Here is a 12,767-nt window from a genome sequence, read left to right as displayed (position 1 = left end):
TGCAACCCCCACACAGGCTCGGGTGGGCTGTCCACCCTCTTCCGGGGTCCACCCTGGCTCCCAGAGATAGGCGTGCCCTGAACGCCGGCCCCAGTGGGCACACTGGAAGGGGTGAGCCCCCAAACCCACCTCTGCATCTGCCTCCGTGTGTGACCTCGGGCAGACGTCCTACCCTCTCTGAGCCTCAGTTTTCTCAGCTATAAAAGGGGTCAGTCCCAGTGCACGAGTCTCAGGGCGGTGGGACGCAAGCCGGGGCACGGACCAGGGAGGCTCAGGGAGGACATTCTCACAGCGCCAGGCAGCCCTCGCCACCTCCCTGCCTGCTCAGACATGGGAGTAACCATAGTGCTTCCTGGGTAGGTCCACTGAGGGGTTCACGGGCTTATGCCCAGTGCCCGGCATACAGTGGACACTTAACAGGTGCAGGGTAAACACGGATTCCCTCCTCTTCTCCTGCACCGGGGCTCTTAGCTACACATCTACCCCGCTTAAACCCCCAGAGCTTGCTGCTTCCCGCCTACTGCACCCCGGCCAAGGCCACTTGGGGACCCGCCTGTGACCACCCACCCTCCTGCCCTGGGGTCCCAGCCTGCCTGGGACCCCCGACCCCCCTGCAGCCCGGGGCAGTGACGGTCACTGGCTGGCAGGGTGTAGTCGGGGAGATGAAAAGCTGTGTGTGTGCGTGTGTATGCAGACGCCCGGGCGGCCCGCGCCTTCTCCGGGAGGAAAATGAATACATAAAGCCCCTCAATAATTGATGGCGCTGCGCGGGTCGCGGGCCGAGGCGGCAGGACGGGGCAGGCAGTGGAACACCCTGAATAATTCACAGGCGGTTTCTGAGTTATGAATCTTTCATCCTCCGCCTCCCCTCCCGGCAGATGCCCCCCCCCCCGCCCCCGCCTTAGCTCAGCCGTGACCCTGGGTCCCCGGAGTCAGAAGCCCTGTCCCCTCCCCACCACACACACACCAAGCCTCCCTCGGGCTTTTCGGGGGGCCCAGTTCAGCCGGGGGAGGGCGGCAGGCTTGGAGGCCCCCGGTGCTGGGTGTGCGGGCCCAGCTGTGTGACGCTGGGCGGTGGCCACCCTCTCTGGGCCCGGCCCAGGGCAGCCCCTGTTCCCGCGTGCCCCCTCGCTAACGGGCTCTCGGTCTCTCTCCTCCCCGCAGCCTACTCTACGCCCGACACGTCCCCTGCAAACCGTTCCTTTGTGGGATTAGGACCAAGGGATCCTGCAGGCATTTATCAGGCACAGGTAGGGGCCGAGAGGCCAGCTGGGGGTGGGAGGGCAGGGCAGAGGGGCCCTCCTGGGGGGCTCAGGGTCAGGCGGGCCTGCTGGGTCCTGCGCCACAGCCCCAGCTCGGGGGACCAGCTCCCCACACCCTGCCCGGGCCTAGAGCCCCCGCCTGGCTGCTCCTCGAGGCTCAGGGACCCGGCATGGCCTGACCTGCCTCCACCTAGGCCAGGGGCAGGTGGCTCAGGCCCACACCCCATGCCCTGCCTGCCGCTTCCCTAGAGCGTCTCCTGGGAGACGGTCACAGCAGAGCTGCGGGGCCAACGTTCTTACCACGCGGGTCCCATTTGTATAGATGGGGAAACTGAGGCCCAGAGAGGCAAGGGAAGGGAATCCGCCCAGGGTCACACAGCATGTCAGCTGGGACTCTCTACCTCTTCCCAGCCTTCATCCCCTTCCATGTGCCACTGGCCCAGAGGGACCAGGGGTGGCCGCCCATGGCAGGGGCCTCCCAGGGTAGCATCTGAGCCCCCACCCCAGACACACAGGATGGGCAGGGGCATCGGCAAGCAGGGGTGGCGTCCACTTGGCTACCGCAGCTGGGTGTGTGCAGGAAGGAAGGCAGGTTGGTTGAGGACCAGACAGAGGAGGCTCAGAGAGGGGAAGTGAGTTGCCTGAGGCTACACAGCAGTGGGGGCAGAGTCCTGGCGGGTGCAGACTGGGGCCCACTTCTGGGAGCTGGGGGCAGCCTCAGCCCTTGGCCAGGCCCGAGCTTCCCCAGCAGTCACCGCCCGACCAGTCAGGAGTGCTCGTCCGTGCCGAGTGTGAGCCGAGTGTGAGCCGGGAGTGTGTGTGACCAGCCCTGTGTCTGTGGGTGGTGGCTGGACCCCAGAGCCCCTGCCTCCGCCCCGGGGCCTGTCGGGGAGGGGCTGGAAGGATATAAAACAGACCAGAGAGGGCCGGCCGCCCAAAAGGAACCAGCTCGGGGCCACCTGGCAGCTCCAGAACTGCAGAGCTGGGGTTGGGGGGAGCGTCCCTGGGAGGGTCCGGGGGCCGTGTTCGGATCTTCCGGCCACTGCGGGAGGTTTTCTGCAGCGGACTCCGTGGGCAGGGCTCGGGGTGTGGGGAGATGTCTGCGTCCCATCCTCAGCCCCACGGGTGCAATCCACAGAGCCTTCTGCCACGCCCCTGCCTCCTGGGGAGACTCTGTGGCTGGCCTGCTTGCTGGGGGCGCTCTGGAGGGCCAGAGTGTCAGGGGAGGACGGGTGTTCCCCGCCCCCACCAGGTGTCAGCCAGGCCCCCAAGGAGCCTCTGGCCTGTGGGAGCTGTCCCCTCCCTCTCCTCCCAGGACTGGCTTGGCCCTGGTCCCTCTACTCCACAGAACCAGCCAGAGGATGACACGGGGCAGAGGAGGATGCGGGGGTCCTTGGGCTGCTTCTCCTGGGTTTGGGGAAGACCAGTTTGCTGGGGTTGGGGGTCCTGGAGTCAGTGCTGCCTCGCCTACTCTGAACCTCAGTCTCTTCCTCTGGCCTTGGGCACCCCGCCGCCCCAGAGGACAGGCATTGGAGGACAGGCTTCATTCAGAAAGGGCGCCCAAAGGTCAAGACCTCCCCTCGCACCCAAATATTAAGCATCCTGCCCTGCACCTTGCACCCCGGAGCCCGGGGGACCAGGGACAGGAGTCACCTAGTGAGCTGGGGACTCAAGCCAGGCCCCAGGACTCCCGGCTTTGAGCTTTGAGCCCCCCATGGCCACCCTCTTTCCCCTAGGCCTGATGGAGCCGGCATGTCCCTCCGGCCCCCACCGGGTCCCTCCCTGTAGCAGGCTGGGAATGTCTTAATTGCTTCAGAGGCCAAAGCTAATAAAACAGGCCTGGGAGGAAGCCGGCTTTGCCTTCCCAACTTCCTGACCTGATCCTCCCACCAGCCCCGGGGATCCCAACCCAGGCTGCAGCCCCACCCCACCCTGCCGCAGGGGAGGGAAACTGAGGCAGGCAAGGGCAGTGCCTCAGATCCCAGTGCTTCTCAGCCTCCCTCTCTGGGCCAGCAGGACCCCTCTGGGGACCCAGGGAGGGTGGTGGAACCTGGGGAAGGGTGGGTGGCAGAGCTGGGTGGCAAAGGCTGGCCTGGTGGGGGAGGGGAGGGTGCTCCAGGCAGGATGTGTTTGGGGAGGTGGGGAAGCAGCTGGAATGTGGAAGAGGGACAGCTCGGGCTTTGCCTTGGGAGCAGTGAGGAGCCATGGAAGGGTTTAGAGTGAGGGAGGGGCACAGTGGTGTCTGGGAGTCAGAAGGAACTCTCCAGGGCACAGAAGGGAGGTGACAGATTGCGGAGAGACTCTCAAGGGAGCATGGGTTGGCGGGGGAGGCGAGGTCCCCAGGCTGGGTGTCATTGAGAGGGCAGGTCTTGCGTGGGGGGGGACAGGGACTGAGAGCCCCCTAGAGGGAGGAGATGGGGAGAGAGAGGAGGAGGAAGCGCCGAGCTTGGCGGCCTCTGCCCGATTGTGGCCAGTCAGCACTTCTGCCTCCGCCCTCTCGTTCCTGGCGGAGTTGCCTCCTCCCGCCCCGCTCCCCGATCAATACCCCGCAATCAATGGCGATTGATCCTGCCCTGGTCAGTCACCCGCCATCCCTTTGTGTCTTTCCCCGTTCGTCCCCCAGAGCGGGGCTCGGTCCCACCCTGCCCCGTGCGATCTGCAGAGGTTAAGTCACATGCCCAGAGCCGTAGGGGCTGTAGCCTGGACCTCACCCTCCAGGCCTGCTGCCTTGGTCTCCCTGAGACCAGTGGGAAGGTGCCCCCCCCTTACTGGGGCCAGAGCCAGGCAGACGCTGGGGCCAGGCGGGAGGAGCGAGCAGGGCTGAGGGGAGCCGTCCTCCGCAGCGGGGAGGGTCACGCCCAGAGTCAGTCTGGTTGCCAGCAGAAACCAGACATGAGGTAATGGCCAAGATGAACTTGAACTTGGCTGGAGGTAGGGGGCTGGGAACCACGGCGCCAGTTCCATGGGCCGGCCCAGCGGCTGCCCTGTCGGAGGGGACTCGATGGACTGATTTACTGCAGGGCGGAGGGCAGCCCTGCCTCTGACCCTTGACCTTGGGGGGAGTGTGGGGTGCCCCCCCAAACACAGGCCAGACTGGGTGCCTTGGGGTTGGAGTTTGCGTTTCCAGGGCAGGGGTCTTACAGCCGCTTCTCTGCAGAGACTGAGGCTGGAGCTGTCCCCAAGGTGCAGCCCCACGCAGGCCTGTCCTGCCCCAAGCCTCAGTTTCCTGCTCTGTAAAAAGGGGTTGAAAGCCACCCTCAGCTCCCTCTGCTCTCACTGTACTTCTGGGGAACGAGTAGCCGGGGCTCCCATGCCAGGGCAGGGCCCCGGGCTGCCAGGACAGCGCCCAGATGGCGCTGAGGGGCTCCTGACGGGCAGACGAGGGGCTGCCCTGGGCAGAAGCAGAAATGACAGCTGGCGCCAGACAGGCCTGCGTTCATGTTCCCGCTCTGCCTCTTTCCCATGCTGGTGACCTCGGGCAAGTGATTTGACTTCTCTGAGCCTCACTTTCTTCCCTGCAAAGCAGGGCAGCCGGGGGAGACCTATCCCTCCTTCACGGGGGTTGTGATAGGGGGACATTAAATGGGAAAATGTTTGCTCTACATAAGTAAGGGAGCAACCCAGGTCACAGTGCCTGGGTAGGGTCTCAGGGGGACCATAAAAGCTCATGCATTTGCCTCCGTGTACTGGGGGATGTGGCCACCAGGTGGGAACCAGACACTCCTTCCCCACCAAAAGCTCCCCCTCAACCCTGTCTTATAGTCAGGGCAAGAGGCTTAGAGCTCAGGTTGCCAAATTTAGCAAATAAAAATACAGGACTGTCAGTTAAATTTGAATTCCAGATCCACAGATCATTTTTTCAGTGCAAGTATATCCTGAGGTTTTCGTGGGATAGACTTACACTGTATAAACATACCTCAATGCTGCATGGGAGAGACTTACAGGAAACGAACTCTCAGACCGAGCGCAGTGGCTCACACCTGTAGTCTCAGTGCTCTGGGAGGCCAAGGTGGGAAGATCGCCTGAGTCCAGGAGTTCGAGACCAGCCTGAGCAAGGCCAAGACCCCGTCTCTACTAAAAATAGAAAAATTAGCCAGGTGTGGTGGCACACACCTGTAGTCCCAGCTCCTTGGGAGGCTGAGGCAGGAGGACTGCTTGAGCCCAGGAGTTGGAGGCTGCAGTGAGCTGTGATGACGCCACTGCACTCCAGCCTGGGCGACACAGTGAGAGCCTGTCTCTAAAAAAAAAAAAAAAAAAAAAACTTTGGGTGGTTTGCCCAGAATTCACATTTCACTGGGCATCCTATGTCGCATCTGGCAGCCTTGCTCAGAGGCAGAGGCACTCGCCCAGGGTCACCCAGCAGGTCGAGGCAGTGTGGGATGGGGAAACCAAGGTCACAGCATTGTAGGAGGTTGAGGAGGGGGTTGGGAAAAGGCAAAACCTGAACCTCAATTTCTCTCTCTCTCTCTCTCTCTCTCTCCCCCTCTCCCCTTTCTCTCCGGACCACCCAGTCCTGGTATCTGGGATAACACCGGTCTTCTCCCCACACCCCGTCTCCATCATCCTGAGAATCCCGGGGGGCAGCGCAGCCCCCACATTTTCGGTGGAAAGTTAGAGCAAGCAAGAACACCCCGCCGACTCCCAGCCCGGCCGGAAAGACAACACACAGACACATACACCACGCAGGAGAAAAAGGAAAAAACAACAAAAAAAAGACAAACCGGAAAAAAAAAAAACAAAAAGCAAACCCACCCAACCAAGAAGACAGAGGTAAAGACGTTTGCGACTCTCCCGGGACGCCAAGGCCGCCGCCCCACGGGAGACCGCGCGACGGGCGTCTTCCTCAGTTACTCATCTCCGGAAGGACAGATGCCCGACTCTGCCCAGAGACCAGGTGAGCACGGCCTGGCGCCCGCACCCAGGCCCAACGGGCGGGACACCCAGCGAGGCCGCCTCTCCCTGGGCACCTGCCCCCGGCCGGGACATGGACCGGCCCCGTGGATCAGCTGCCGGTGGGGAAGGGGAGAGACCCAGGACCCCCACCAGCCTCGGGCAGCAGAGACCTCAGTGGCAGGTGGCCAGGGCGCAGGAGGGCGTGTGGCACCAGCTTGCCCTCCCTGGTGGGGAACGCGGATGCACGACGGATGCGTGGCAGGTACCTTCTGCCATCGGGAGGGAGGTTCCTGCCGGCCTCCCTGCCCCATGCCCCCTGCAAAGCACTTGGCGGACTCTCTTGCTGGGGACTCAGTCTCAGCCCTCACGCCTGCCCCACTGGGAGGAGAAGTCTCTATGCAATTGACCCCGGCCCCACCCCCGGCGTAGCAGGCCACCCCCACCCCAACCCCCACCCAGCTCTGCACCCCCCAGGGGAGGGATCCACGTTGCACACACTGTAAGAGATGCACTTTCTGAGGAAGGGGATGGGGGGAGCCGGGAGACCCAGAGCTCCCTGAGAAAGGGGGATGTGCCCCCGAGAAAGGGGGTACCCCCATCTGGAGTCTCTGGGATGGGAGGACCCTCCCCCAACTAGCCCCTGGAGGTGGGAGGTGAGAGCGAGTGGTTTAAGTGCCTGATCCCCAGCACCCGCCCCCTCCTTGTCCAGCTGGGATGTGGGGGGCCGCGGGCACCCCTCTCCCTCCTCCCCCACCTCTACCACCTTCTGTCACAGACCCCTCATTGCTGTGCTCCCCTCAGAGCTAGAGAGAGAGAGCTGGGCATCCCCTGGCACCCTGCCCTGCTCGGGGCGCGGGGGTGGGTCCTGGGGAAGCCAGAGTGCCCCCCCACGCCCCCTCTGCCAGTGCCTTACATCCCGGAGCGACACCCCTCCCGGTTCCTCGCAGCAAGAAGCGGGACCACCTGTTTGCACTTTCATCTCCCCCCACCAAGTGCAGCGGGCACAGCCGCGCCCCTGCAAGGAGAGAGGAGGCGGGGCGGGTGGGAGGTGCCCACCCAGGGCCTGCATGGGAGGGTTCCGGTGGGGTGGGGGGTGTCAGCGCCGGCACTTTGGGCCCCCCCCCCCCCGTGGCCGTGTAGGGGGCCTCCCATCTGCTAAGCGTTTTCCGTTGAGCCGCTCCAAAAACACTAAGCTGGGGACGCCAGGTGCCCCCCCATGCCGGCTCCCTGGCCCCATCCACACCCCCTGCCACCCCAGGATGGCTGTCTCTGGGGAGGCCTGGGAAGGGGTGTGAGGTGTTTTAGGGCCACCGAGCCCAAACACAGGGACCCCTCCCCGGGCCATCCATCCCAGCTCCCCTGACCTCCTTCATGCCTGGCGCTAGGGAATATCTCCCCCCAGCACGACCCCCTACCCCCTTTGACCTAGGCCAAAGCCGACGTCCAGGGCACAGGGCCTCCCAGTGTCACCCACTCCCAGCCTGGTCCCACCTCCCCCAAACCAGACTCTCCTCCCAACCTGGCCCCCCGGGGCTTGGCGAGCCCACTGGATCCTAAAGAGAAAGACCCCAGACCCCTCCCCACCAAGCCCCCAACCCACACCCATCGCCCAGAGAGAGAGGTTCTGCCATCCTCTGGCTTTGGTCCCTTGGTCCGTCCGCCCGTCCCCAGGGCCCCTCCTCGGGGTGGGCACTTGGGGACCACAGCAAGGGCCGCTCTCCAGGAGGGCGGGGAGGGTTGTGCCGAGGGGGCTTGTCTGGGAGCTTCTCAACCAGGGTGGGGGTTGGCGGGTGGGGGTGGGGGGTGCGACGAGAACCGACTTTTACCTAACTTTGCATGGTGCTTAGTCAAGGACTTCTGTGACCTGGCTCCTGATGTCAGCTGGCCGCAGCTGACACGTGCATGGCAGATTATACCTGGCTCTATCCTCCTCCCTCCCCCACCTCTCTCCACCCCACTCCTCACCTCCTCTTTAAAAAAAAAAAACAAAAAACAAAAAAAGGTACAAAAAAAAAACCTTAAAAAAAATTCCATGTTTCCTAATTTGCACGAAATTTTCTACCACATGATGTGCCTTGCCTTCCGAAATAAGTATTATTACCTTTAAACAATATCAGCGCACACAGATAGCTGCATGTCCTGCTCGTGTAGTTCAAAACAAAACAAAACAAAGAATGAGACAAAACAATGACGTGAAATAAAAAAAAAATAAAAATTGAAAAGGGATGTATTTCTATTTGTAAAAATAAAAAAAAAAGGAAGAAGAAAATGAGAATTTAAGAAAAAAAAAAAAAAGGAAAAATCACACTAAAAAAAAAGCAAGCCACAAAACAGTCACCCCGGTGGTCTGCCCCCAGCCCGCCCTTCCTTGGTTCTGGCCTCACGTCTCCTGCTGTATTTGGGGGTGTGCTATGGTGCTTACCTTCTGCCACCCCACCCCAGCCCTGCTCCCGGGCCCCAAAGGGGTCATTTTGGAATCCTCCGCCCAGAGGACAGACCTCAGGGGCACACCCTGGGTCCCGGGCGAGGGCTTCTCCTCTCTAGGTGGTCACAGGGCCAGTGCCCAGATGCCATGCACCTCCCCAGGCAGCGTCCCCACCACGGGGCGGCCACTCTACCACAGCCAGACTCCCCTGTCCCCCCTCCCCGTCCCATGCAGGCTGGCAACCCTGTCTCAGGGTAATTGCTGTCCCACCCCTAGCCCAGAGGCACCCCCTGTCCCCCAACCTTCTTGCCAAAGGACCGACTTGTCCCCATCCTGGAGACCAGCCGCGGGTGGCATCCCCTCCTGCCCCGTCCCCTTGCCCCTCACTGACTGACCCCTTGTTCTGTCTTCCAGCTGTGACTAGGAAGGGCATCCGATATGAAACAAACAAACAAACAAACAAAACCCCAATATATGCAATATCTGTCTGTCTGTACCTGTGGGCCCAGCTCAGCAGTCGGAGGGGCTTGGGGACAGCCAGGGGATGTCGTGTCACAGGCCCTGGGTCCGGGTGGCAGACTGTGCTGTTGTCTTGTCCTCGGTTTTATTTTCTGTTCTTTCTTTTTCTTTTTGTCGTTTTAATTCTAATTTCCTTTGCTTTTTACTTGACCAAAGCTAAGACAATAGCCAGATGGTTAGTGGGGCGGCCAGATGGGGAGGGCCAGGGACAGGATTCTGCAGCCTCAGGCCATCCCCTCGCCCCATACCACCTCCAGTCCCCACCCGACCCCCCAGCATCTCGGGTCAGGACCCCCCAGGCAAACAGCCCCCAGTCATTCACCTATTGCCCCCCAGGGTTTAGGATTCTTTCAAGAGCCACCATCATACACTCATCCCATGCTTTCTTCCAAAAAGACACCTCAGCAAGCTCTAGGGGACAGAGAGAGAGCCCAGACCGCCCCCCGGCAGGACACTGCCTCTCAGAGCTGCCCCTTGACCAGAGGGCCCAATGTGTCCATGTGGCTGATTCCTGGTTTTCATTTTTTCCCTCCCGAGCGAAACTGTGTTCCCTGGGGAACTAGGGAGCAGGTGGCACCGTCCCTGCAGCACCTACACCCCTTGGCACCCCAGGGCCCAGAGCACCCCAAAAAGGAAGGCTGGGCACGGCCCCCCCTTGCCCCCAGCTTGCATTCATGAATACACCAGGCAGGTGCCAGGCAGCCTGTCGTCCTGGGGCTGTTTGGTTTTCCCTGATATTTTCTGGAAAAGCTATGGAGCCCCTGCAGGGCAAAGTTCCTAGGCCCCTCAGTAAAGGCAGGATAAGGCCCAAACGCCAGGAACCAGGGTCCCAGGCCCACCTTGGCATGGGGTGGGTGATGTCATCCCCAGGGGTGTTGGTTGGTTTTTTTTTTTTTTTAACATTTATGAAACTGACATCTCCCAAGTCCTCCCCATCACCCACCTGCCCACCCATCCTCCATCGCCTGTGAGAGGCTTGGCCACTCCCATGCAGAGCCCCCAGCTGGACCCTGGGGTTCAGCCCAGGCTGTGGGAAGGAGTAGGGGGCCCTCCCAAATATATATGCAAATTGCCTAATCCCTTTGCCCTGGTGGAGATGGGGCTCGGAGGGGCAGGAAGACCCGGCCCTATTTGGGGAGAGGAAGGTTCTGGGGCCTCCATGCCCAGGCCTGGAGCCCAGGTTCTGAGCCCAGAGCCCTGCCCTGGGCTAGACAATCAGATCCCAGAGGAATGCTGGAGGGGACCCGGTCAGGAGGGCCCCTCTGCAGCTCCCCCAGAAGCAGAGGGCTCTAGCCTCAGCTCTACCCATCTCCCTCCCTGCGCCGGGGCTTTCTGTCAGTCCCCAGAGGCAGCAGCATCTCGAAGAAGACAGGCAGACTTGGTCACACCACAGTGTCCCTTAAAAGACAGAGGCCAGGAGCAACCGTCCAGCCCCCTGGAAGAGACAGCGCGCAGGCCCCGCCCCCCAATGGTACTTTGACCTCCAGTGTAGGGCTGTCTATACACACACGTATATAGAGATATATAATTTTGGAGTTTTTTTTCTCATAATCCAGAATATACAGTGGCTACTTTTTATGTTGGCCTGGACTCTCTCTCCCTGAGACCCCCACTGTAACTTTCTTTCTTGGAGGGTGTTGGGAGGAGACCCCTCTTCAAATCCGGTTTCCTCCACATCCGCCCCTCCGGACACTTCCTGCCTCCCCTCCGAACTGACACCTCCACCACCGCCCCCCCCCATCCACCCCTAAGCATCCCAGAGGGTGCAGGGTCAGGTCCACCGCCCCCCGACACCCCCCACCCCGGGGTGAGGCGGAGGCAGACCCCAAAGCAGTACCAGCAGGACTCGTTGCCAGTGATACCAAAACAGACTTTCCCACGCAGTGCCTCACTTGTCTACTGGTGTGGCTTTGGGGTTCTCCTCTCCCGGCCCCCGGCAGCACCCACCCCTCCCCCGGCCTCAGTCAAACCCGAGACAGGAAGGAGGAGGTGGGGGCCCCAACGGGAAGGAATAAGGGCTCTGGGGAGGAAGGAGGTCACACAAGCTACCACCCCCACCTCCACCTTCCACGCATGCCTCCCGGCTGGATGGGGACGCTCCGCAAAGGGGACACGGGCTGCCCCAGCCCCTCCCTGGCGGAGAACTCCCAAAGTGCATCGACACCCCATCCTCTCATCTTGGGTCCCAGCCAGGACCCCCCAAAATCCAAAGCCCCCTCAAGTCCAGAGCCCCCAGCAAGCCTGCTCAGGGCAAGGAAAAGCAAGGGGACAGGACAGGGCACGTGGCCTGGGGGGCACAGCAGGGAGGAGGGCGAGAGAAGACGTTTTCCTCTCGAGATTTTTTATTTTTCCTCTTTCTTTCCCCTCCCTCTCTTAACTTTTGGGTGGTGTCATTCCTTTCCTTTTCTCTCTGAGATTTTTTTTTTTTGAGATTTTTGTTTGTTTGTTTCCATTTTGTATTTTACTGATATTACTAGGATAGTTTACTCTCTTGCTTTCTGCTTGCTGCACACACGAGATCTCACACACACACACACACACACACACACGTTAGATCACACACACACACACCAGATCACACCCACACACCAGATCACTCTCCCACACACACCGGATCACACCCACACACTGGATCACACCCACACACACCAGATCACGCACACACGCGCGCGCACACACCAGATCACGCACACACACACACATCAGATCTCACACACACACACACCTGTGCTCATGAACCCCATCGGGAGAAGGTTCCAGCTGAGTCCGCTGCCCCCCTCCTGCTCCTCCTCCACCTCCTCCTCCTCCTCCTCCTCCCCAAGGTGGGGATGGGAGAGGGGCCGAGGGGACACCTGGGCAGACCGGGCCGGCTTTCTCCCCCGCCGTCCCCCCACTCCCCGCCCCCCACATCATACTCGGATCATAACCTTGTATATTATGCAGTCATTTTGGTTTTCGCCGACGCGCCTAAGTACCATTTACAGAAAGTGACTCTGGCTGTTGTTATTTTGTTTTTGTTTCCCTATGCAAAAAAAAAAAATGAAAAAAGGGGGGTTCCATAAAAGATTCAATAAAAGACAAAAAAAAAGAAAAAAGAAAAAATGTATAAAAATTAAACAAGCTATGCTTCGACTCCTTCTGGCTGTCTCGGATCCTCCTTTCCGCATCCACCTGGGGCTGTTCCGTGTTCGATGGGAGAGAAGCGAGGGGCAGAGGCTGGGGAGCCGGCAGGGGTCGGGGACCCCAAGCCCCTTGGATGGGCAAGGACGGGGGGGTTCTGGCACCTTCAGGTCAAATGCCCCCCAGGGGACACTGGGCATGTCTGGGGACATCTATGGCTGTCACGACTGGGGTTGGGGGTGCGCCTAGCATGGGGTGAGTGGGGGCAGGGGCTCTGCTCAGCACCCTGTGGCGCCCAGGACGCCCCACTCCAGAGAATGATCCACCCCGATGTCCACAGGCCCTGGGGGAGAGACCCTGGTTAGAGACCTGCCTTAGTGGCTTTGAGTGAGCTGCGTCCAGACCCACCCAGCAACGCCCCTGGCGGCGGCAACCTTCCCCTTTTTGGATGGGCCATTTCACACCCCTGGGTCTTTGCTCCAGCCACTACCTCTGCACATTGCCGCCTCTTCCTCCAGGAAGCCTCCCAGCCTGCCCCCCAACTCGCC

At 61.0% G+C, this 12,767-nt stretch overlaps 1 protein-coding gene across 4 annotated transcripts in view; it reads left to right on the top strand.

Moving 5' to 3' along the window:
• NFIC (nuclear factor I C) overlaps window positions 1–8,401 on the top strand; it is a 64,789-nt gene extending 56,388 nt beyond the window's left edge. For 3 of the 4 annotated variants that reach the window (XM_045544420.1, XM_045544411.1, XM_045544430.1), the window contains 2 exons: window positions 1,165–1,250; window positions 5,774–8,401. In XM_045544420.1, coding sequence (XP_045400376.1) covers window positions 1,165–1,250; window positions 5,774–5,791 — 104 coding nt within the window. In that variant the 3' untranslated portion in view covers window positions 5,792–8,401. The remainder of the gene's footprint in view (window positions 1–1,164; window positions 1,251–5,773) is intronic. The other variant, XM_045544440.1, reaches the window with a different exon arrangement.
• Window positions 8,402–12,767: the final 4,366 nt, after the last annotated feature.

This window comes from Lemur catta, chromosome 1 (genome assembly GCF_020740605.2).
Source record: "Lemur catta isolate mLemCat1 chromosome 1, mLemCat1.pri, whole genome shotgun sequence".
Lineage (NCBI taxonomy): Eukaryota > Metazoa > Chordata > Mammalia > Primates > Lemuridae > Lemur > Lemur catta.
Note: the sequence above shows the minus strand (reverse complement) of the source record. Positions and strands in the feature narration are given on the sequence as shown.